The sequence below is a fragment of the Saimiri boliviensis genome, chromosome 12 (genome assembly GCF_048565385.1).
Source record: "Saimiri boliviensis isolate mSaiBol1 chromosome 12, mSaiBol1.pri, whole genome shotgun sequence".
In the NCBI taxonomy this organism is placed as follows: domain Eukaryota; kingdom Metazoa; phylum Chordata; class Mammalia; order Primates; family Cebidae; genus Saimiri; species Saimiri boliviensis.
The window spans coordinates 34487492-34511297 of NC_133460.1; the positions used below are offsets into that span (position 1 = coordinate 34487492).

General features: G+C 45.5%; 2 protein-coding genes and 1 non-coding gene across 6 annotated transcripts in view; 1 reads left to right on the forward strand and 2 right to left on the reverse strand.

Annotated features, from left to right (window-relative positions):
* TNFRSF17 (TNF receptor superfamily member 17) overlaps positions 1-4787 on the reverse strand; it is a 141419-nt gene extending 136632 nt beyond the window's left edge. For 3 of the 4 annotated variants that reach the window (XM_074382217.1, XM_074382218.1, XM_074382219.1), the window contains exon 1: positions 522-3516. The gene's annotated coding sequence lies outside the window, so the exon portion shown is untranslated. Of the gene's footprint in view, positions 1-521; positions 3517-4340 lie in introns of those variants that run through there. The other variant, XM_074382220.1, reaches the window with a different exon arrangement.
* A 54-nt stretch (positions 4788-4841) lies between these two features.
* Positions 4842-23634, forward strand: RSL1D1 (ribosomal L1 domain containing 1). The gene is made up of 9 exons (XM_003928742.4): positions 4842-5011; positions 6411-6550; positions 9230-9368; positions 10166-10314; positions 10406-10507; positions 13967-14060; positions 14147-14272; positions 17442-17738; positions 20156-23634. The coding sequence occupies exons 1-9, from the start codon at positions 4907-4909 to the stop codon at positions 20504-20506; spliced, it is 1503 nt and encodes a 500-aa protein (XP_003928791.3). The 5' UTR covers positions 4842-4906; the 3' UTR covers positions 20507-23634.
* On the reverse strand, positions 19043-19161 carry LOC120367498 (5S ribosomal RNA). Its single transcript, XR_005581875.1, has one exon. It is a non-coding gene; the product is annotated as a 5S ribosomal RNA (ribosomal RNA).
* Positions 23635-23806: the final 172 nt, after the last annotated feature.

Here is a 23806-nt window from a genome sequence, read left to right on the forward strand (position 1 = left end):
CTGGCAATCTCATTGTTCTTTTTCTTCCCCAGCCCTCCACCCCCAACCCCCAAATCAGAATCAAATATTAATTTCTTTTTTTTTTTTCTTTGAGACAAAGTCTCAAAGCTGGAGTGCAGTGGCAGCATCTCAGCTCACTACAACCTCCATCTCCCAGGTTCAAGTGATTCTTCTGCCTTAGCCTCCCACGTAGCTGAGACTACAGGCATGCACCACCATGCCCAGCTAAATTTTTTGTATTTTTAGTAGAGATGGGGTTTTACTATGTTGGCCAAGCTGGTCTTTAACTCCTGACCTTGTAATCCACCTGCCTCAGCCTCCCAAAGTGTTGGGATTACAGGTGTTAGCCACCAGGCCTGGCCCAAATATTAATTTCTTTACTGATTGGCTATTTCTTTCCGCTTGAATGCAGGTAAGCTGCCTCCTGCCCTCATTTGGGCCCTAAGATGCACAATTTGTTTTCCAATCCATCTAATAATGATGACATTGTTTTTAGCAAAAGTAAAAAGAAGACAACTAACCTTGTGTGATTATCAGGAACATGCTAGACGTTGTGAAGATATATTCTCTGAAATCCTTGGGAGCCAGCTTCATTTAACAGATGAACACACTGTAAAGATATATTCTCTTAAATCCTAGGGAATCAGCTTCATTTAACAGATGAAGACACTGAGGCTTGGGAGATTAGCCACCTTGTCCAAGACTAAACAACTAGTGCATCATGGATTTGGGATTCAGCCTGATCTCTCTGACCCAAAATACCATGTTCTTCCTACCTTCCTTAAAATGTCACATTCTACATTTAAGCAATATTGTGTCACCTCTTGATTCCATTATGTTTAGGTTAACATTAATTAGCAGATTTCAGTACCACGAATATGCTGAGTATTAAACTGCTTTTGGATAATCCAGACATCACTAACTGACTATGCGGCATTTCTTTTGTTAGCTGCCATTTGTAACCACTCTGACCTGACAGCACTATATAAAAAAGGATTTCTAATAGTTTCCTAGGGTTACTAGTTGATTGCAACAAATGTTTACTTTGAACTAGAATCTGAGTTCCAAGCTGGGTAGAATCCACATGCCTATAATCCCAGCTGCTCAGGAGGCTGAGGCAGGAGAATCACTTGAACCTAGGAGATGGAGGTTTCGGTGAGCTGAGATCACGCCATGGCACTCCAGCCTGGGCGACAGGAGTGAAACTCTGTCTCAGAATAAAATTTAAAAATCTGAGTTCCATTATTAAGTATGAAGTTTCTTAAACTTTATGTTTACCATTCAGCAACCTGTTTAACAATCTTTGCAATTAGTTGAATTATTTATCAAATCCTTATTAAACTTTATGTACCTACAAAAAAGAATTTCAAGCAGTTTGAAGAGAGGTACCTTAGTACCTTACAAGAGAAAAAACTTATTAGTATTCATGGTATTAGTGAGACCTGGGTACTCGAATGTTGAAATTATTTTGGTTTTTGTAGAAATGAGGTTTTGCTAGGTTGTCCAGACTAGTCTGGAACTCCTGGGTTCAAGCAATCCTCCCTCCTCAGCCTCCCAAAGTGCTGGGATTACAGGTGTGAGTCACCGTGCCTGGACTATTTATTTATTTTTAAATTTTTTTACCCTGGCCGGGCGCGGTGGCTCAAGCCTGTGGTCCCAGCACTTTGGGAGGCTGAGGCGGGTGGATCATGAGGTAAAGAGATCGAGACCATCCCGGTCAACATGGTGAAACCCCATCTCTACTAAAAATACAAAAAATTAGCTGGGCATGGTGGCTCGTGCCTGTAATCCCAGCTACTCAGGAGGCTGAGGCAGGAGAATTGCCTGAACCCAGGAGGCGGAGGTTGCGGTGAGCCGAGATCACGCCATTGCACTCCAGCCTGGGTAACAAGAGTGAAACTCCGTCTAAAAAAAAAAAAAAAAAAAAAAAAAAATTTTTTTTTTAACCTGTCTTGTGGTGCTGACAGTATGGTCTTTTATCAGTATGTATTCTTCTCAACTTCAATGTTTATCAGTGTTAACACAGTTTCAGATATCTCCACTCCTTCATGCCTTCTGTAACCTGGCACCTTCTTGGTTTTCATTCTTCTTTTTTGAGACAAGGTCTCACTCTTGTCACCTACGCTGGCGTGCAGTGGCACAATTACGACTAACTGTAGCCTCAATGCCCTGGGCTCAAGTGATCCTTCTGCTTCAACATCTTGGGTAGCTGGGATACAGGCGCACACCATCAAACCCATCTAAATTTTTCTATTTTTTTGTAGAGACTGGAACTCACTATGTTTCCCAGACCAGTCTTGAACTCCTGAGCTCAAGCAAGCTGACTGCCTCAGCTTCCTAAATTGGTTTTCTTTTTTTTAAGATGGGGTTTCACCACTATGGCCAAGCTGGTCTTGAACTCCTGACCTCAGGTGATCCACCCACCTTGGCCTCCCAAAGTGCTGGGATTACAGGCATGAGCCACCGCACCCGGCCTAAATTGGTTTTCTTTTACATCTTCAACTACTTCTCTGTTTTCTCTTAGTTTGTTACTGAAGGTTTCTTTACAATTCTATTCTTCCTCTAGACTTCTTTTTGCAATCTCACCTATTTACAAAGTTTTAATCATCACCTCCATGAAAATGACTTCTAATATCCTTTTTCGTTCAAGAATATTCTCTTCCACATTCCAGATCCACTCAGATGTACTACTGGAACTTCAAACTCAAAATATAGTCATGGGTTGCTTAATGATGAGAATACATCCTGAGAAATGTGTCTTTGGGTGACTTCATAGTTGTGGGAATATCAGTGCACTCACAGAAGCCTAGATGGTATGGCTTGCTTACATACCCACTCTATGTGATATAGCCTATTGCTCCTGGACTACAAATCTGTACAACATGTTACTGTACTAATACTGTAGGCACCTGTACCTAAAAGATACAGTAGGCCGGGCATGGTGGCTCATGCCTGTAATCCCCGCACTTTGGGAGTCTGAGGCGGGCAGATCACCGCAGGTCTTCAGTTAGAGACCAGCCTGACCAACATGGAGAAACCCCATCTATACTAAAAGCACAAAATTAGCTGGGTGCGGTGGCGCATGCCTGAGGCTGAGGCTGACGCTGAGGCAGGAGAATCCTTGAACTTGAGAGGCGGAGGCTGTGGTGGACTGAGATCATGCCACTGCACTCCAGTCTGGGCAACAAGAGTGAAACTCTGTCAAGGAAAAAAAAAAGGCTGGGCACAGTGGCTCACGCCTGTAATCCCAGCTCTTAGAGGGGCAGAGGCGGGAGAACAGATTGAGCCCAGGAGCTCGAGACCTGTCTGGGCAATATAGTGAGACCCTGTTCTCCACAAAAAGGAAAAAAAAAAAAAGTAGCGGGACGTGGTGGTGTATGCTTATAATTCCAGCTACTCGGGAGGCTGAGGCAGGAGAACTGCTTGAACCCGAAGGGCAGAGGTTGCAGTGAGCCAAGATCACGCGACTGCACTCCAGCCTGGGGATCAAAGCAAGATTCCCTCCTAAAAAAAAAAAAAAAAAAAAAATTCATTAATTAAACCCATCCAGCAAGAGAAAGAAGTATCTCCTAAACATGCCTAGAACATCTCTGGAAGGTTCCAGGAGACACCTTAAAGGGTGGTTACCTCTGGGGAGGCGGGTGGCGGGGGAGGAAGACATTGCAAGGCAAGCCTATCTGACCCAAGGGCCACATGCAGCCCAGGAGGCCAGGCTTTGAATGCAGTCCAACGCCAATTCTGTAAACTTTCTTCAAACATTATGAGATTGTCTTTTGCGATTTTTATTTTTTATTTTTTTTAAGACAGGGTTTCACCATGTGGGTCAGGCTGGCCTTGAACTCCCGACCTCAGGTGATCCGCCCGCCTTGGCCTCCAAAGTGCTTGGATGACAGGCGTGAACCACCACACCCGGCCTCGTGATATTTGTTTAAAGCTCATCAGCTATCATGAGTATTAATGTATTTTAGGTGTGGCCCATGGAAGCCAAAAGATTGGACTCCCCTGGTATTCCATTTGTCAGTTATCCAGCCTCCACTCTTACTTCTTTGTAGAGCGACAAGGTGTCGTTCTAAAGGATACGCTGGACTACAGCGGCGCGACCATAACTCACTGAGCCTCCATTCCTGGGCTCAAGCGATCCTCCAGCCTCCGCCTCCCAAGCAGCTGGTCCTACAGGCGAGCACCACCACGCCGGCTCACCTTTTTTGGAGTCTCGTATATCGATCGCACAGGCTGGTCTCCCACTCCTGGAATCCTTCCGCCTTGGCCTCCCACAGCGCGGGGATTCCCGGCGTCAGCCACGCGCCCGGCCAGCCACGCTTATTTGTCCAGGATCTTACCTCCCGCCACTCGGCAAGACCAGCAGCTCCTGAAGGGACTGGCTCCGACGCGTCTTTCGGTCCCTCACGCCGCTTCACGAAACGCGCCGGGTGACTCCTGTGCTTTCTATTTGCTGCATTCCCCACCAGCCTGGGGTTGGAGTCACCCAAACTCAAGCGGCAGGTGGGAGGTGGAGCCAGGACTCGGCGCTCTGCCCGCGCCACACGCGACCTTCACAGAGGCGGGGGCCACGGCGTGCGGGGGACGCCGCTGGGCCGCCTGACGGGACTGTTCTCCCGCCTCAAGGAACTTTCTTGATTTCTATCGTGTAAGAGTAAGGGGACACCCAGGCTGCTCCCCGCACCTCATGGAAAGCGGGAGAAGAGGGGAAGCAGAGGTGCCGCCTCAAGGAAGGGAATCTGACAGCCGCCACAGCCTCTGAGAACGGAACCGTGCGCCCTCCCGGAAATGACGCACAGGGGCTCGGTCCCGCCCCCACGCTTCCGGGTCTGTGCCTCGCTCGCGCGTGCGCCTCAGAATTAAGTATCTGGGTTCCGCACGCGCACCTTCACGAGGTGAAAGCAACATGGAGGACTCGGCCTCCACGCCGCTGTCATCTTCAGCCGCGACTGCAACCTCCACCTCGACTCCAGCTGCCCCGACAGCACGGAAGCAGCTGGACAAAGAGCAGGTGAGTGGTTCCTGGGAAGGGTGGCTTGGAAGCGGTGTGGCGGTCATCTCGTGAGGCGCAGGGTGCCGGGACCCGAGTGCGTGCTCCGCAGAATCCCCCGGGGCTCTGGGAGGGTCGCTGGCGGGCTGTGTGCCTCAGCTGTCTCTACCGTTTACAGACGTGGGTGGGCGTCTGCTTCCCCACGGTCCTGCGGCCTTGAATTGGGTTGCACGTGTACTACATGATGAGCTAAATAAGATCGACCTGGCGACCCGGCTTAACTTCGCTATACTTAGGCCTTGGCGGAGTCGCTTATTTTAGCAGGTCTGTTACCCGTTATTTAAAATGGGCCCTTCCGGTCCGCGCTGTCCAGGATCGGAAGAGGCGAAGCGAGTACCGCATTTTGGCCAGGGGCCTGGCACAAGGTAACAAAGTACCCAGTAGGCTGGGCGCGGTGGCCCTGTAATACCCGCACTTTGGGAGGCTGAGGCGGGTGGATCACCTGATGTCAAAAGTTCGAGACTAGGCCGGGCGCGGTGGCTCAAGCCTGTAATCCCAGCACTTTGGGAGGCCGCGGCGGGCGGATCACGAGGTCAAGAGAGAGAGACCATCCTGGTCAACATGGTGAAACCCCGTCTTTACTAAAAATACAAAAAAAAAAATTAGCTGGGCATGGTGGCACGTGCCTGTAATCCCAGCTACTCAGGAGGCTGAGGCAGGAGAATTGCCTGAACCCAGGAGGCGGAGGTTGCGGTGAGCCGAGATCGCGCCATTGCACTCCAGCCTGGGTAACAAGAGCGAAACTCCGTCTCAAAAAAAAAAAAAAAAAGAAGTTCGAGACTAGCCTGGCCAACATGGTGAAACCCCGTCTCTATTAAAAATACAGAAATTAGCTGGGCGTGGTGGCGGGCATCTGTAATCTCTGCTCCTTGGGAGGCTGAGGCAGGAGAATTGGTGGAACCCGGGAGGCGGAGGTTGCAGTGAGCCAGCCTTGCACTCCAGCTCCAGCGACAACAGTGAGACTCCGTCTCAAAAAAAAAAAAAAAAAAAAAAAAAAAGGAAATAATAAATGCTAAATGCATTCGCTTTGTGCTTTTCCTGGGATTACTGCTTTCATCGTTGAGGGCAAGAGGAGCATGTTTCCGTTTGGCCCAATCTCTTAGATAGAAGAGACGCCCTGCCGTAGATGGTGCTGGAAGTGGATACTTAGGCGTGTTTGAGAGATTCTTAGAATTCTGTGAATGTAAATTGCAGGATCCTAATAGATAAGGTTATGGAGGTTACTCCTTGAAATAGAAGTTGGAAGGGAAAAAATAGAAAGTGTGGTAGAGAACAAATGCTAAGTTAGATGAAGAACATTGACTTATTTGTGTAAATTATTGTGAGAACATTTCACTTATTTGTCTTCTCCACTTTACAGGTTAGAAAGGCATTGGACGCTCTCTTGACACATTGCAAGTCCAGGAAGAACAATTATGGGTTGCTTTTGAATGAGAATGAAAATTTATTTTTAATGGTGGTATTATGGAAAATTCCAAGTAAAGAACTGAGGGTCAGATTGTAAGTTGTGGTTTTCTACCTTTGCTGTTTTTATCTGCCTGTTCATTCTTTGTAACCCAAACAATTCTATGGTATTTTCTAATGGAAACTTCGCAAATTTTTAATAAAAACCAGACACGAAGTAAAACAACAATGTCTAAAAGAACCGTAGAGGATTGGCGAGGTGGTGCATGCCTGTAATCCCAGCACTTTGGGATGTCGAGGCAGGCAGATTACCTGAGGAATTCGAGACCAGCCTGGCCAACATGGTGAAACCCTGTCTCTTCAAAAATACAAAAACTAGCCAAACATGATGGCAGGTTCCTCTAGTCCCAGCTACCCAGGAGGCTGAGGCTGGAGAGTCACTTACACCTAGGAAATAGAGGCTGCAGTGAGCAGAGATGTCTCATCGCACTCCAGCCTGGGCAACAGAGCAAGACTCAGTCTCAAAAAAAAAGTAAAAAAATAATTGTAGGAATTCAGATGTGCTAAAATTTTCTCAAAATTTCACCAGTTTTCTGAGCTTGGTTGACAGCTAACCTAATCAGTTCTGTTGAATAGAAAACCCAGTGTTTGAAAGAATAAAGGTGAAATAAGTTAAACAGCTTTTTTTTTTGTTTTTAAAGAATCTTTTTATCTTTCCATGTCAAGCAAAAATTCCTTGAGGCCTCAATTTACTCCTTTATACACAGACAATAAAAAATTGCAGTGGACTCCTTTGTATGAAAAAGACACCCATGGTGATTATATAAAATGTTTCTTCCAAACATAGGTTGTAAGCCTAAGAAATGAGTTAAACTCTTGTATTTTGTTTTCTGTAAGATGTAGCATAATTATGTTTGCTGGTCCCGCAGTTTATATTTATTTCATGTTTTTTGGTTTCAGTTCTTTTCCCTCTTTTTTAAAGACACAGGGTCTTGTGCTGTTGCCCAACTAGAGTGCAGTAGTGAGATCTGTGTTTACTGCAACCTCAACCTCCCTGGCTTAAGTGATCCTTCCATCCCAGCCTCCCAAGACGTTTCCCAGACTGGTCTTGACATTGGGCTCTCACAGTCCTCTGGCCCCAGTCTTCCAAAGTGTTGGGATTACAGGCATGAGTAACCGTGCCTGGCCTGTTTTAACTGTTTCATTTCTTTTTTTCTTTCTTTTTTTTTTTTTTTTTTTTTTTTTGAGACACAGTCTTGCTCTGTCACCCAGCACCCAGGCTGGAGTGCAGTGGCGCAATCTTGGCTCACTGCAACCTCCACCTTCTAGGTTCAAGCGATTCCCCTGTCTTGGCCTCCTGAGTAGCTAGGACTGTAGCTACATGCCTTCATGCCCAGCTAATTTTTACATTTTTTTTGTAGAGGTGGAGTTTCACCATATTGGCTAGGGTGGTCTCTATCTTCTGAGCTTATGATCCACTCAACTCACCCTCCCAAAGCGCTGAGATTACAGGGATGAGCCACCGTGCCTGACCTTTAATTCTTAAAAGTTGCGTTGGGCTGGGCTCAGTGGCTCACACCTCTAATCCCAGCACTTTGGGAAGCTGAGGCCGGCGGATCACTTGAGGTCAGGACTTCGAGACTAGCCTGACCAACAGGGCAAAATCCTATCTCTACTAAAAATGCAAAAATTAGCCGGGCATGATGGCAGGCGCCCGTAATCCCAGCTGCTTGGGAGGCTAAGGCACAAGAATTGCTTGAACCCAGAAGGCAGAGGTTGCAGAGACTCCAGCCTGGGTGACAGCGAGACTCCATCTCAAAAAAAACTTACGTTGGCCGAATGTGGTGGCTCACAACAATAATCTCAGCATTTTGGAAGGCTGAGTGAGGTGGATTGCTTGAGCCCACAAATTTAAGACCTGCTTAGGCTACCTGGCAAAACCCCATCTCTATGAAAAATACAAAAATTAGCTGGGCCTATACCCAGCTGGCACATGCCTGTAGTCTTGGCTGTGCTGGAGGCTGTTGTGAGCTATGGTCACACCTCGGCCCTCCAGCCTTGGCAACTGAGAAAAACCCTGTTTCAAAAAAAAAAAAAAAGAAAAAGTTATTATCATTACAGAGCTAAGAGTTTTACAGAAGGTAAAAATTCTGAACCAGGCCTGTCCTGATGAAGCTAGTTTAATAATTATATGTGCAGGAATTTGGATGTCTTTGATATTTTAATTCTTGTTATATCCCAAGTGTTAATTGATGTTTGGGCCTGTTTGTATTTGTGATTTGCTTGCCATTGCAAGTGAGGTTTTGTTGTTGTTGTTGTTGTTTATTTGAGGTGAAATTTTGCTCTTGTTGCCCAGGCTGGAGTGCAGTGGTGTGATTGGGGCTCACTGCAACCTCTGCCTCCCGGGGTGAAGCGATTCTCCTGCCTCAGCCTCCCGAGTAGCTGGTTTTACAGGTGTCTGCCACCACTCCAAGCTAATTTTTTGTTTTTTTTAGTAGAGATGGAGTTTCACCGTGTTTTTGGGCTGAACTCAAACTCCTGACCTCAGGTGATACACCCACCTTTGCCTCCTAAAGTGCTGGGATTACAGGCGTAAGCCATCGCTCCTGGCCATGAGATGTATTTTTAAATGCTGATCTTGGTGCAATATTTGCTTAACTAGCATGACTAAAGTTACTTAAATGACACTTAAGTTTATAGTGTATTCTGTATGATACAAACATGCACAGTGTCTGTAATAATGCTTTCCTCAGTTTCTTTTCACGTATTTTATAGGCCCTTACCTCATGGTATTCGATCGGATTTAGAAGATATCTGTTTATTTACAAAGGACGAACCCAATTCAACTCCTGAAAAGACAGAGCAGTTCTATAGAAAGCTTTTAAACAAGCATGGAATTAAAACCATTTCTCAGGTAGGAAGCCTAGTTAATATTTTCAAGTTATTTAGAGGATTTAATTCAATTGAAACGATGTCACAAATACATTACTATATTTCCTAGTCTTTTTCTTCTACTTTTCTCTTTTTAATTTAATTTGTGGTGGTGTGTACATCAGTAACTTTTGTGTCTTGCAAGTTATAGAAGGGTGGCTTGTGTCATTACTCTGTACTTTTGGAGCATCTTGTTTTTCTCTGATTCACTGTTTTGTAGTTGGTGTACTTATCTTTTTTACTCTCTGGATGGTAGGGATCTAAGTTTTGTGTGTGTGTGTGAGATGGAGTTTTACTCTGTCACCCAGGCTGGAATGGAATGGTGCGATCTTAACTCATTGCGTCTTCTGCCTCCCGGGTTCCAGCAGTTCTCCCTCTTTAGCCTCCCAAATAGCTGGGGTTACAGGCACGCGTCATCATGTTCAGCTAATTTTTATATTTTTGTAGAGACAAGGTTTCACCATGTTGGCCAGGCTGGTCTTGACCTCCTGACCCCAGGTGATCATCTCACCTTGGCTTCCCAAAGTGCTGGCATTACAGGCGTGAACCACCACACCTGGCCTGGATCTAAGTTTCTTTAGCTGGGGTCCTTTCTCATTTATCTCAGTGTTCCCAGCGTGTAGCATAGTGCCTAACACATTTTAGGCACTCACGTGTTCACTAAAGTATGAGAGGAATGGCTCTGGGACATTTTTAAATACAAATAGAAATTATTGCCTAAGTATTTCTTCTTCTTGTTTAGGTTCCTAACTTTTTGTTTTTATTCTCTGTGCTTCCTAGATTATCCCCTTTCAAACTCTAAAGAAGGAATACAAACCCTTTGAAGCCAAGCTCCGCCTTCTGAGCACTTTTGACTTCTTCCTTACTGATGCCAGAATTAGGCGGCTCTTACCCTCACTCATTGGGAGACATTTCTATCAAAGAAAGAAGTAAGTTTCTTAGTAATAACTGGACTTTAGCAGCATAAAATTTCTAGGTGTGTTGTATGCATTGTATTCTGAATCCCTGTGTTTTTTATAGAGTTCCAGTATCTGTAAACCTTCTGTCCAAGAATTTATCAAGAGAGATCAATGACTGTATAGGTGGAACAGTCTTAAACATTTCTAAAAGTGGTTCTTGCAGGTAGGTAAAAGGCATTCATGTGTGTCTCCTTTAATCTTGTATTTGAGAATTATTTTATATACTTTTTTAAAAGATTTTGTTAATGGTACCAGATCCCTTTTTAAAACTAAAATCTGCTCCTTAGAACTGATCAATTCTCAGGCCAGGTGTAGTGGCTCATGCCTATAATCCCAGCACTTTGGGAGGCCAAGGCAGGAGGATCACTTGAGCCCAGGAGTTGAAGACCAGCTTGGGCAACATAGACCCCCCTTCTCTACAAAAAAAATAAGAACATGAGCCAAGTGTGGTGATGCATCCCTGTGGTCTCAGCTACGTGGGAGGCTGAGGCAGGAGGATCACTTGAGCTCAGGAGGTTAAGGCTGCAGTGAGCCATGGTATTGTCACTGCCTTCTAGCCTGAAAGACAGAAAAAGACTGTCTTTAAACAAAAAAAAGTTTAATCTGTAGGACTTTGCTGTGTTCTAGAACAGTGCTGTCTGATAGAACGTTCCACTGTGATGGAAATGGTCTGCATCTGTGCTGTCTCACACAGTAGGCACTAGTTGTATGTAGCTTTTGAGCAAGTGTAATGTGGCTACTGTGTCAGGGACTGAATTTGTAATTAATTTAAAGTACGCACATATAGCTAGTGGCTAAAGGCTACTGCATTGGACAGGGCAGCTCCAGATACTAAGGAAAGCAGGGAGAGTAAGATGAATGCTTAGAGAACATGAGCAGGTCTGGGCTTTCAGCTTGTCCTTTATTTATTTGCCACTGCACTCAGTGGTGCAATTGCAGTTCACCACAACCTCCAACTCCTTGGCTCAAGCAATCCTCCTACTTCAGCCTGCTGAGTAGCTGGAACTACAGGCACATGCCACCATACCTGGCTAAATTTTCAATGTTTTGTAGAGGCAGGGTCTCTCTACGTTGCCCCGTCTGGACTTGAACCCCTAGACAAAACCAACCCTCCCATCCTGGCCTCCAAAAGTGTTGAGATTATAGGCATGAGCCACTACACCTGGCCTCAGATTGTCCTTTAAAAGCACCATATTACTCCTTAAAGTGAAGATCCTCCTCATTCTTAGTTTAATTTCTTGTTAAATGAATTCAGCATTTATTCTATCTGTTTGCTGTCTGTATTGTCACATTGGTTTAACCTTACCCAGGATACTGAGCTAGGCAGAGACCCCACACCTAGCCTTTCCTACTAGAATAGGCATTTTAGGTTAGTGATTGCTTCTGACCTTTGGGTGAGCAGAGGATATGGCTTAGGCTACTTTATTAAGCTGAGAAGTGAGTTAAGTTTGTATGCTTGGCAGTGTACCAGCTTGGAGGGGTACAGCAAGTTTTAAATGTATTGAAAATATGTTTTATGAAGTAGTTCACCTGCTGACTGCAGTGTGGAGATGGGTAGCTGCCAGAAGGGCAGAGCTCTAGGGCACTGCCCTTCCACCCAGAGATACCAAGGAGCCCATCATGCATACACATGGTCACACCCGGCAGAAAATGGAACCACAGAGACTCTTTGCCTCTGCTCACTAGGCAGGCCTGACCCGAGCATAGTGTCTCCAGGTAGAGCAGAGAAGGATGTGGGATGGGCAGGACAGGTGGTCTCTGGTGTTGTCTTCTGCCTGCTGCTGGGAAGCCCTTAATCTGGTATAATGAAGTAGCCGAGAAGCATTGGTCATTGAGCCTGGACCCCTACTCCTTTGGTTAAAGGCTGATGTTAAAATAGTGGCTCATAGAAGTGGTTGGCTAGAAGGTCAGGCCTTGTTTGTGGGACCCATGAGAATCTGAGAGAAGGGGATGGTACCCCGAAGGCTGGTAAAGGAGCAGCAGTCTCCTGCCACTGGGGATTTTCCAAGGCAAAAGCAACAACTTAAAGAAAGTTGCAGACAACTGAGAAAAAAAATCATTCTTTCATTTCCTCTCTTAGCTTTCCCCAGCATAATAATTTATTTTCCTCCTCCACTTCTGTTACTCCCCTTTCCTCATTCGTCACCATCTTTCCATCTGGGATGCCCAGGTGTGCTCGAAGGCAGGTGGTAACAGGCTCAGGGAGTGGGCAGTGTCTAGTCTTTGGCTGCAGAGAGAGGAGCAACAGCTGGTCTCATCCTCATTCTGCAGACATTGTGCCAACAGTGAGCCTCCCTTCTGGCTCACTTCATTTTGGCACCAGCGCTGAGCACTGAGCCCTCCAGGCTTTCCACTTGGCTTGTTGCCTGCACTCTGCTTCACCTGAAGGGATGGTCTTGCTCTTAGCCAAAAGACACTATTACACCAGGGACAAGAACTGTTTATTCTTGAGTGGAGCAATAGAACTAGAGAGAGCAGGTGACCCTCCTGGAGGTAGATCCCCTCATAACAGCCTGACGGTGGACTGAGTGGCCTGGGATTGTCTAAGATGAAGATAGAAACTCCTCTGGCCCAGCCTTCTGGTGCTCCTAGCCTAACATTTAGGTGCTACTAGCTCTTTAATCATTCCCTTAGCTGGCCATAGTGGCTCACACCTGTAATCCCAGCACTTTTGGGAGGCCAAGGTGGGTGGATCATTTGAGGTCAGGTGTTCAAGAAAATACACAAATTAGCTCTGTGTAGTGGCTTGCAACTGTAATCTCAGCTACTAGGGAGACTGAGGCAGGAGATTCGCTTGAACCCCGGAGGCAGAGGTTGCAGTGGGCCGAGATCTCACCACTGCACTTCAGCCTGGCAACAGCAAGACGCCATCTCAAAAAAAAAAAAAAAAAAAATCACCCCTGATGATGTGACATTTTACTTAAGGTAGAAGGAATTTCTAGAATATGAAAGATGACAATCTTCCTTTAAAATATATTTAGGCCAGGTATGGTGGCTCATGCCTGCAGTCCCAGCATTTTGGGAGGCCAAGGCAGGAGGATCACTTGAGCCCAGGAGTTCAAGACCAGCCTGGTGGATCAATTGAGCTCATGAGTGAGAACCTGTCCCTACAAAAAATACAAAAATCAGCTGGGTGGCCTGTAGACCTAGGTACTCCAGAGGCTGAGGTGGGAGGATTGCTTAAGCCCAGGATGTTGACTGTGCCACTGCACTTCAGCCTGAGCGACAGGAAAAAACCCTGTCTCCAAAATGAAATAAAGTACATTGAGAACCTAAAGGTTTTAATGGTTTGTTTTTTGTTTTTCAGACTGTTTTGCTTTGTTGTTACCCAGGCTGGAGTGCAGTCAGCAGATCTGGGCTTGCTGCAGTCTTGAGTTCCTGGGCTCAGGTGACTTTTCTGCCTCAGCCTCCTTAATAACTGGAATTATAGGCATGTACTGTCATGCCCAGTTAATATTTGTTAGTGTGGTAGAGACAGGGTTTTACCAGGTTGCCCAGGCTTAATGTATCTACTTTTAAAAACAAAAAACTTGAGGATTATGTATTTATATTTTTCATATACCTGCCTGATTTTGAAAAAATGGTTTTTAAAAATCTTTTCTAATACTGTATTAAATTTCAGTGCTATACGCGTTGGTCACGTTGGAATGCAGATTGAGCACATCATTGAAAACATTGTTGCTGTCACCAAAGGACTTTCAGAAAAATTGCCGGAGGTACAGTATTGCAGGTGCATCAATTGATGGTTTGTTTAAAATAAACAAAGTATATATAGATGACTTAACTCTTTTCTTTGTTTCAGAAGTGGGAGAGCGTGAAACTCCTCTTTGTGAAAACTGAGAAATCGGCTGCTCTTCCCATCTTTTCCTCGTTTGTCAGCAATTGGGATGAAGCCACCAAAAAATCTATGCTTAATAAGAAGAAAAAAGTTAGTAGAATTTTAAATACTGATAAGATGAATAATCAAGGCGGTAAACTCCTCAGTCTCTAGAAGGAAGTAGACCATCATCCCTGCTCGAGTTTTCAGTTATATTTTTCTGGTTTTCTGGTAGTTGTCCTTTTGTGTTCATGGTTCCCACTTTATGTGAGGTAGTTGATATTATATCGGTAATGCACATTAAGATAGAAATATCTTGGATTTATTGATAAATTGGGTGTTTTTGAAGTTTTTGTTAGATCCTGTGCTTGCTGTTTGTTTTTTTTTTAGAGAGATGGGGTCTGGCTCTGTCCCTCAGGCTGGAGCACAATGGCGCCATCAAGGCTCACTGCAGCCTTGACCTCCTGGGCTCAAGTAATCCTGTGTCAACCTCCCAAGTAGCTGGGATTACAGGCATGCTCCACCACACGCAGCTAATGTTTTAATTTTTTTGTAGACATGGTCTCCCTATATTTCCCAAGCTGATCTTGAACTCTTGGGCTCAAGCGGTCCACCTGCCTCTGCCTCCCAAAGTGCTGAGATTACAGGCATCAGCAACTGTGCCCGGCCTGGGTTAACTGGCTTTTGAGGGGGCCTCAGTTAAGTTCCTATCACATATTTCCAGTCATAGAAACATCACCTTACTTCTAAATAAAGACCAAAACACTTAAAATATTAAACACTGAAATCAATGTGAAATAATATGTACTTTTGAGGCAGTAACAAAAGCAATTGAGATAATTACCCAGTTAATCCAGGGTTGTAGGTACCTGGAGCTTAGTCCTGACAACTCAGGGAAAAGGGTGACAGGCAAGAGCCAACCCTAGAAAAGATGCTGTTTCATCACAGGACACACGCATATACCCACATTTACTGGGACTGTGACTAGGATAATTTTAACACACCAGTTCACCTCATGTTCACATATTTGGGTTTGGGAGGGTATGCTGACTGACACCTCCTGAGCTTGGTTTGTAGGTTTTCAGTATTAATCGTACTCCAGCAAAAGAAGCTTTTGGAAGGAAAAAAAATTCAGTTTTGGCTGGGCACAGTGGCTCACGCCAGTAATCCCAGCACTTTGGGAGGCAGAGCAGGCGGATCATGAGGTCGAGAGATCGAGACCATCCTGGCCAACATGGTGAAACTCCATCTCTGCTAAAAATACAAAAATTAGCTGGGCATGGTGGCATGTGTCTGTAGTCCCAATTACTTGACGCAGGAGAATCACTTGAACCCAGGAGGTGGAAGTTGCCATGAGCTAAGATCGCGCCACTGCACTCCAGCCTGGGCAACAGAGTGAGACTCTATCTCCAAAAAAAAATTTTTTAGTTTTTTTGCTAATTGTTAGACTGATCTAGGGTTTCTCTCTTCAGCCATGTTAATTGTGTCCAGCAAATTTTTAATTTTGTTTTTGAGACAGTTTTGCTGTCTCCTGGGCTGGAGTGCAGTGGCATGATCTCAGCTCACTACAACCTCCACCTTCCGGGTTCAAATGATTGTCTGTGCCTCAGCCTCCTGAGTAGTTGGAACTATAGGCACGTATCACCATGCCCAGCTAATTTTCTGCTTTTACTAATGGGGTTTCACCATGTTGGCTAGGTTGGTGTCAAAGTCCTGACCTCAAGTGATCCTCCTGCCTCAGCCTCCCAAAGTGCTAGGATTACAGGCATAAGCCACCGCATCCAGCCGAGGATTATTCTTTCTTTATTTTTTTGACAGTCTTGCTCGGTTGCCCAGGCTGGAGTGCAGTGGCATGATCTCTGCTCACTACAACCTCTGCTTCCTGGGTTCAAGCCATTATCCTGCCTCAGCATCCAGAGTATCTGGGATTATAGGAGTACACCACCATCCCCGGCTAACTTTTTGTATTTTTAGTAGAGGCAGGGTTTTACCACGTTGGCCAGGCTCATTTCAAAGTCCTGACCTTGTGATCCACCCACGTCGGCCTCCCAAAGTGCTGGGATTACAGGCATGAGCCACTGCGCCCTGCTGGATTATTCTTTTTTTGAGACGGAGTTTCACTCTTGTTGCTCAGGCTAGAGTGCAATGGCGCAATCTTAGTTCACCACAACCTCCACCTACCAGGGGTTCAAGCAATTCTCCTGCCTCAGCCTCCCAAGTAGCTGGGATTACAGGCATGTGCCACCATAACCGGCTAATTTTGTATTTTTAGTAGAGACAGGGTTGCCGGGCGCGGTGGCTCAAGCCTGTAATCCCAGCACTTTGGGAGGCCGAGGCGGGTGGATCACGAGGTCAAGAGATCGAGACCATCCTGGTCAACATGGTGAAACCCCGTCTTTACTAAAAATACAAAAAAAAAAATTAGCTGGGCATGGTGGCACATGCCTGTAATCCCAGCTACTCAGGAGGCTGAGGCAGGAGAATTGCCTGAACCCAGGAGGCGGAGGTTGCGGTGAGCCGAGATCGCGCCATTGCACTCCAGCCTGGGTAACAAGAGCGAAACTCCGTCTCAAAAAAAAAAAAAAAAAAAAGAGAGAGAGAGACAGGGTTTATCCATGTTGGTCAGGCTGGTCTGAAACTCCCCACCTCAGTGCTGGAATTACAGACATGAACCATAGCGCCCAGCTGGATTATTCTTTTTTTTTTTTTTAAGACAGAGTTTCTCTTTTGTTACTGAGGCTGGAGTGCAATGGTGTGATCTTGGCTCACCGCAACCTCCGCCTACTAGGTTCAAGCAATTCTCCTGCCTCAGCCTCCTGAGTAGCTGAGACTACAGGCATGTGCCACCATGCCCAGCTAATTTTTTTGTATTTTTAGTAGAGATGAGGTTTCACCATGTTGATCAGGATGGTCTCAATCTCTTGACCTTGTGATCCACCCGCTTCTGCCTCCCAGAGTGCTGGGATTATAGGCGTGAGCCACCGTACTCGGCCGGATTATTCTTTATACTCTCTAAACTATACTATGTTTCAGAAAAATCACTAAACTGTATCCTTTAGATAGCCAGATTCAGAAATACAAATGTATAGTTTACTGCATAAAATGCATATTTGACTATGAGTCAACAACTGGTTCAGGTTCCAGTGCTGGTAAAGGAGTTTGTTCTCTGTACATTTACGGGCTTATGGATAATCAGAACGGCAAGTGGTAAATCTATGCCATTTGTTAACCAACAGAAGTAAGTGTTCCTGCTAAAGTTTTTTATGATGTGTTTTGCTAGGAGGCAAGGAAAAAACGAAGAGAAAGAAATCATGAAAAACAAAAGGAGAGGACCAAAATCAGAAAGAAGAAACAGCAGGCTAGCAAGCCTGCATCAGTCCTTAGTAAAGACGCCGTGGCACCTGAAAGTGTTGACACTACAGAGAAGAAACCTGAATCAAAGAAGGAGCAGACCCCCGAGCATGGGAAGAAAAGGCGTCGCAAAGGAAAAGCCCAAGTTCAAGTGGCAAATGACTCCGAAGACGAAATTCCACAGCTGGTACCAATAGGAAAGACTCCAGCTAAGAAGAATGTAGAGGTATTGTTTTTAATATTTAATATTCATAATGGATGGGTTCAGTGGCTACTGTCAGGCAGGCACTGTGCTGAGCAGTGAATGCTGAAAAATAATGGAATGAATCCAGAGAACTATGAAGGTAGTTACCATCTCATGATTTACTGTCCTTTTTTTTTTGAGATGGGGTCTTGCTATATTGCCCAGGCTGGTCTTAAACTCCCAGGCTTAAGCAATCTTCTCACCTTGGCCTCCCAAAATGCTGAGATTACAAGTGTGAGCCACTGCACCTGACCCCAACCAGTTGTTTGTTGTTGTTGTTGTTGTTAAGATAGAGTCTCACTCTGTCACTTAGGATAGTGTGGCATGATCTCAGCTCATTGCAACCTTCACCTCCCTGGTTCAAGCAGTCCTTCTTCCTCAGCCGCCTGAGTAGCTGGGATTACTAGTGCGCATCAGCACACCCAGCTCATGTTTGTGTTTTTGGTAGAGACAGGGTTTTGCCATGTTGGCCAGGCTGGTCTTGAACTCCTGGCCTCAGGTAATTTGGCCTTCCAGAGTACTGGGATTATAGGGTTAAGCCACAGTGCCTGGCCCCAGTTGGCTTTTACACAGGAAATTTGGGAACCTCTGCCCTAAACCATGTGCCAGGGATGTACAGCTACATTTGGAAGAGTCCGAGTTTGCTCCCAGGTACCTCTGCCGTGCTCCTCATGGTGCCTCCAGAAGTCCTTCCCATCAGTCATAGGTTGTAGTGAAAGGTGTTTTTCCTCTGATTGAACCAGGAAGACCTCTGGGTGTTCATAATTCTTTTTTTTTTTTTTTTTTGATACAGAGTCTTGCTCTGTTTCTTAAGCTGGAGTACAGTGGCAGTCTCAGCTCACAGCAACCTCCACTTCTCAAGCCCAAGCAATTCTCCTGCCTCATCCTCCTGAGTAGTTGGGATTACAGGAATGCGCCACCATGCCCAGCTAATTTTTCTATTTTTAGTAGAGATGGGGTTTCACCATGTTGGCCAGGCTGGTCTTGAACCCCTAGCCTCAAGTGATCCACCTGCCTCAGCCTTTCAGAGTGCTGGGATTACAGGCATCAGCCACCACACCTATCCCTCATTCTTTTTTTTTTTTTTTTTTGAGAAGGAGTTTGGCTCTTGTCGCCCAGGCTAAAGTGCAATGGCACAATCTCCACTGACTGCAACCTTTGCCTCCTGGGTTCAAGTGATTCTCCTGCCTCACTCAGTCTCCTGAGTAGCTGGGATTACAGATACCTGCCACCACGCCTGGCTGATTTTTAGTTTTGTTTTGTTTGTTGGTTTTGTTTGTTTTTTAAGCCTACAGCACCCGATATTCCCATGTGATCTCCCATCCAAGTACTAACCAGGCCCAACCCTGCTTCGCTTCCGAGATCAGACGAGATCAGGTGCGTTCAGTGTGGTATGGCAGTAGACTAATTTTTGTATTTTTAGTAGAGACAAGGTTTTTTTGTTTGTTTGTTTTGTTTTTATTGAGACGGAGTTTTGCTCTTGTTACCCAGGCTGGAGTGCAATGGCACGATCTCGGCTCACCGCAACCTCCGCCTCCTGGGTTCAGGCAATTCTCCTGCCTCAGCCTCCTGAGTAGCTGGGATTACAGGCACGCGCCACCATGCCCAGCTAATTTTTTGTATTTTGAGTAGAGACGGGGTTTCACCATGTTGACCAGGATGGTCTCGATCTCTTGACCTCATGATCCACCCGCCTCAGCCTCCCAAAGAGCTGGGATTACAGGCGTACCGGCTCGAGACAAGTTTTTATTATGTTGGCCAGGCTGGTCTCGAACTCCTGGCCTCAAGTGATCTGCCTGCCTTGGCCTCCCAAAGTGCCGGGATTACAGGTGTGAACCACATCACCCACCTCCCTCATTCTTTTTTCTTTTCTTTTTTTTTTTTTTTTTTTTTTTTCAATTTTATTTTTGGAAGCACTGTGGTTTGTAGCCTCTCTCATTCTTTTTTTTTTTTTTTTTTTTTTTTTGAGACGGAGTTTCACTCCTGTTACCCAGGCTGGAGTGCAATGGCGCAATCTTGGCTCACCGCAACCTCTGCCTCCTGGGTTCAAGCAATTCTCCTGCTTCAGCCTCCTGAGTAGCTGGGATTACAGGCACGTGCCACCATGCCCAGCTAATTTTTTGTATTTTTAGTAGAGACGGGGTTTCACCATGTTGACCAGGATGGTCTCGATCTCTTGACCTTGTGATCCACCCGCCTCGGCCTCCCAAAGTGCTGGGATTACAGGCTTGAGCCACCGTGCCCGTCCGCCTCTCTCATTCTTAATAGTGGAATATAGCTCATCTCTGTCGTCATGCTGAGGTGTATACCTTTTGAATGTTAACTAATGAAAACAGTAACTCCTAGAATTAGTGTCAGGTTTTGTGGTCTTTTTCTATATTATACTTTCTTCTTCCCAGATTCAAAAACATGCCACAGGAAAGAAGTCTCCAACAAAGAGTCCTATTCCCAGCACACCTCGTGGGAAGAAAAGAAAGGCCTTGCCAGCATCTGAGACCCCTGAAGCTGCAGAATCTGAGACCCCTAAGGCTGCAGAATCTGAGACCCCAGGAAAAGCCCCACGGAAGAAGCCAAAAATCAAAGAAGAGGCAGTGAAGGAAAAAAGTCCTTCGCTGGGGAAAAAAGATGTGAGACAGACTCCTAAAAAGCCAGAGGCCAAGTTCTTCACCACTCCTAGTAAATCTGCCAGAAAAGCTTCCCACACCCCCAAAAAACGGCCCAAAAAAACCAAAGTACCCCAGTCAACCTAAAGTCAGTGATTCAACCAGAAGGGAACCTCAGAGCTGCCCTCAGAGCTTATTAGAAATACGTAGGTCCTGACCCATTGGCAGCCTTCTCCAAGCGTCAGGCCTAGACTTAAAAGATTTTTTAAAAACCTCTATTGGTAATTCTGGCATATGTTCCTGGGTATAGTAATCTATTTTTAAATTGTCCTTCTGTGTGTTTGCTAACATAATAGAAGAAATATAGAGTGCTTCTCTATGGTTGTTCAGCACTTTGGGGAGCCAAGGTGGGAGTATTATTTGAGCCCAGGAGTTTGAGACCAGCCTGGGCAGCGTGTGAAATCCCATATCTACAAAAGAAAAAAAAAAATGGTGGCATGTACCTGTGCTCCCAGCTACTCAGGAGGCTGAGGTGCAAAGATCAAGTGAGCACAAGAAGTCAAGGCTGCAGTGAGCCATGATCACACCACTGTGATCCAGCCTGGGTGACAGTGTGAGACTGTCTCAGAAAAACAAAGAATAAAATTGTAACATTGCCTTGCTTCTGAGTATACGTACTGTGGGCTTTCTGTATGACGTGAGTCTGACTCAAGGTCTCTTACATGACCCTTTTCCTCATCTACTCAACCATCACATGGACTCCATCACACTCCTTTGTCTTCATTCCCAAAGTGGCCCAGTGAGAGCCTCGATGCATGAGAATCAGCTGCTGAATTTAGGAGAAACACAAGTTTCTTGGCCTTCATGCTGAGCCTGTTGGTCTAAGCTTATGAGTCACTGGATGAGCATGCATATGGGAAGGGAAATTGGCATGGAGTCATTTATACCGCTACTGAATTGAAACCCTACAAGAGGCAAGAACATGATTTATCTTCCATAAGGCTTCCCCTCTTCCATGTTACTCCTCCATACAGTTTTGCTTATGTATGACAACTCTAAGGAAACAGGAGAATAGACTTGTTTTTTTGAGGCAGAATTTCACTCTTGTTGCCCAGGCTGGAGTTCAATGGCACAATCTCAGCTCACCACAGCCTCTGCTTCCTGGGTTCAAATGATTCTCCTGCTTCAGCCTCCCAAGTAGCTGGGATTACAGGCCTGCACCTCCATTCCCAGCTAATTCTGTGTTTTTGGTAGAGATGGGGTTTTTCCATGTTGTTCAGGCTGTTCTCGAACTTGACCTCAGGAGATGTGCCCTCCTCAGCCTCCCGAAGTGCTGGGATTACAGGCATGAGCCACCCCATCCAGTCAAGAATAGACTATTGTTTGCACAATTGTCAAGTATATTCTGAGGCCGTAAACTTTTTAGGTACTCAGGCTTTCACTGCTTGTGAATAATTGTGCATCCATAGTAAGTTATAGATTCACTGCAGTGCAGGAATGTGCTTGCATGCAAAAGGCTGAAGTGGAGCATGCTTTCACAGATCATGTGGGTGTTGGATGTCTTTGGCTCACATCTGTGATCTGAGCACTTTGGGAGGCTGGTGGATTGCTTGACCCCCAGAGTGTGAGACCATCCTGGGCAACATGGAAAACCTCATCTCTACCAAGAATTAGCTGGGTGTGGTGGCATATGCCTGTGGTCCCAGCTACTTGGGAGGATGAGATGGGAGGATTGCTTGAACCCTGGGTGGTGAGTCATGATTATGACCCTGCACTCCAGTCTGGGCAAGAAAGAGACAGAATCCCAGCCTCATTTCCAAAAAAAGATGTTGGGCATGGTGCCTTGCATCTGTAATCCCAGCCAAGGCAGGCAAATCACTTGAGGCCAGGATTTCCAAGATCAGCCTGGCTAACATGGTAAAATACAAAAACTAGCTGGGCATGGGGGCAGGTACCTATAATCTCAGCTACTTGGGAGGCTGAAGCAGGAGAATCACTTGAACCTGGGAGGCGGAGGTTGCAGTGAGCTGAGACCGCACCACTGCACTCCAGCCTGGGCAGCAGAGCAAAACTGAAAAAACAAAAACAAGCAAACAAAAAAAACCAGATGTGTACGTCTCCCTCAAGTTAGAGGACTCTGGGCAGTGGGGAAGATGCTCCTACTCTGTTCCCCAGGCTGGAATGTAATAGTGCCATCAGCTCCAGTCTCAATTTCGTAGGCTCAAGGCAATCCTCCCACCTCAGCCTCCCAAGTAGCTGTAACTACCAGGGCATGCCATCGCACTTGGCAAATTTTTACATCTTCTGTAGAGGTAGTTTTGCCTATATCCCCCAGGCTGGTCTCCTAGGCTCAAGTGATCCTCCCACCTCAGCCTCCTCAAAATGCTCAGATTACATCCATGAGGCACCATGCCAACCTGCTTTTGCCGTTTTTGTTTGTATGCTTGTTTGTTTGTTTTTGAGATGGAATCTTGCTCTGTCACCAGACGAGTGCAGTGGTGCTATCTCGGCTCACTGCAAGCTCTGCCTCCCTGGTGTTCAAGCGATTCCCCTGCCTCAGCCTCCCAAGCAGCTGAGACTACAGGTACGGACCACCATGCCCGGCTGATTTTTTGTATTTTGGTAGAGATGGGTTTTCACCATGTTGGCCAAGATGGTCTCGATCTCTTGACCTTGTGATCTGGCTGCCTCAGCCTCCCAAAGTGCTGGGATTACAGGCATGAGCCACCATGCCAGGCCTGCTTTTGCATTTTAGTGACACAAATTTGTAAGGTTAACTCTTCAAATTATGAAAGCCTCTAAAATATAAAATTATTTGTAATCCCACTGTCCTTTCAGGCTTCTATAGATGAATATACGTTTAAAATGTGGGAGTGTAGCTTAAACGATTTGTTTGCTATAGAAACTAGGTTCTCTGAGTAGCTGGTTAGATATACTTGTTTGACTTACTCTAAGATCTCATTTGTTTGGGACAAACCCACATAATCATGTCAGTCTCTTCTCTGCATGACATAATTTTCCAGCAATAGCTGTGTGGTTTTTGTAATCCTATTCTCTAGCCAGTTCAAGATTTTGCAACACTATGTGATTCTTTGCCCTGTAGTTCAGTCTTGTTGAATATGGCACAGGTCTTCACCTTCCTGTTCCTGCATCTATTTTCATTCTAATAATGTTCTCTGTTGAGGAACTGGCTTTAATTTCTTGAACAAGATGCTGGTATTATCATCTCACATAAAGCCTATTTTATAATAAAGTGTTGACTAATGAGCACTGTACTGAAAGTGAAAAACAGTGTTTGTGTGTGTATGGTTTCTACTGAATATGTATCATCTTTATACCCTCATAAAGTTGAAAAATCATTAAATTGAATCATCATAATCTGGGTACGTTCTGTACAGGTTTCCAAGGCTTCACAAGTATTGCACACACATTCCTAGCCAGCTGGTA

Excerpts from the sequence above, each read along its gene's own strand:
- RSL1D1 (XM_003928742.4), top strand. The coding sequence starts at position 4,907 with ATGGAGGACTCGGCCTCCACGCCGCTGTCATCTTCAGCCGCGACTGCA. Across the intron at positions 10,315-10,405 it reads CATTTCTATCAAAGAAAGAA|AGTTCCAGTATCTGTAAACC; the intron begins GTAAGTTTCTTA and ends TGTTTTTTATAG. Across the intron at positions 14,061-14,146 it reads TTTCAGAAAAATTGCCGGAG|AAGTGGGAGAGCGTGAAACT; the intron begins GTACAGTATTGC and ends TCTTTGTTTCAG.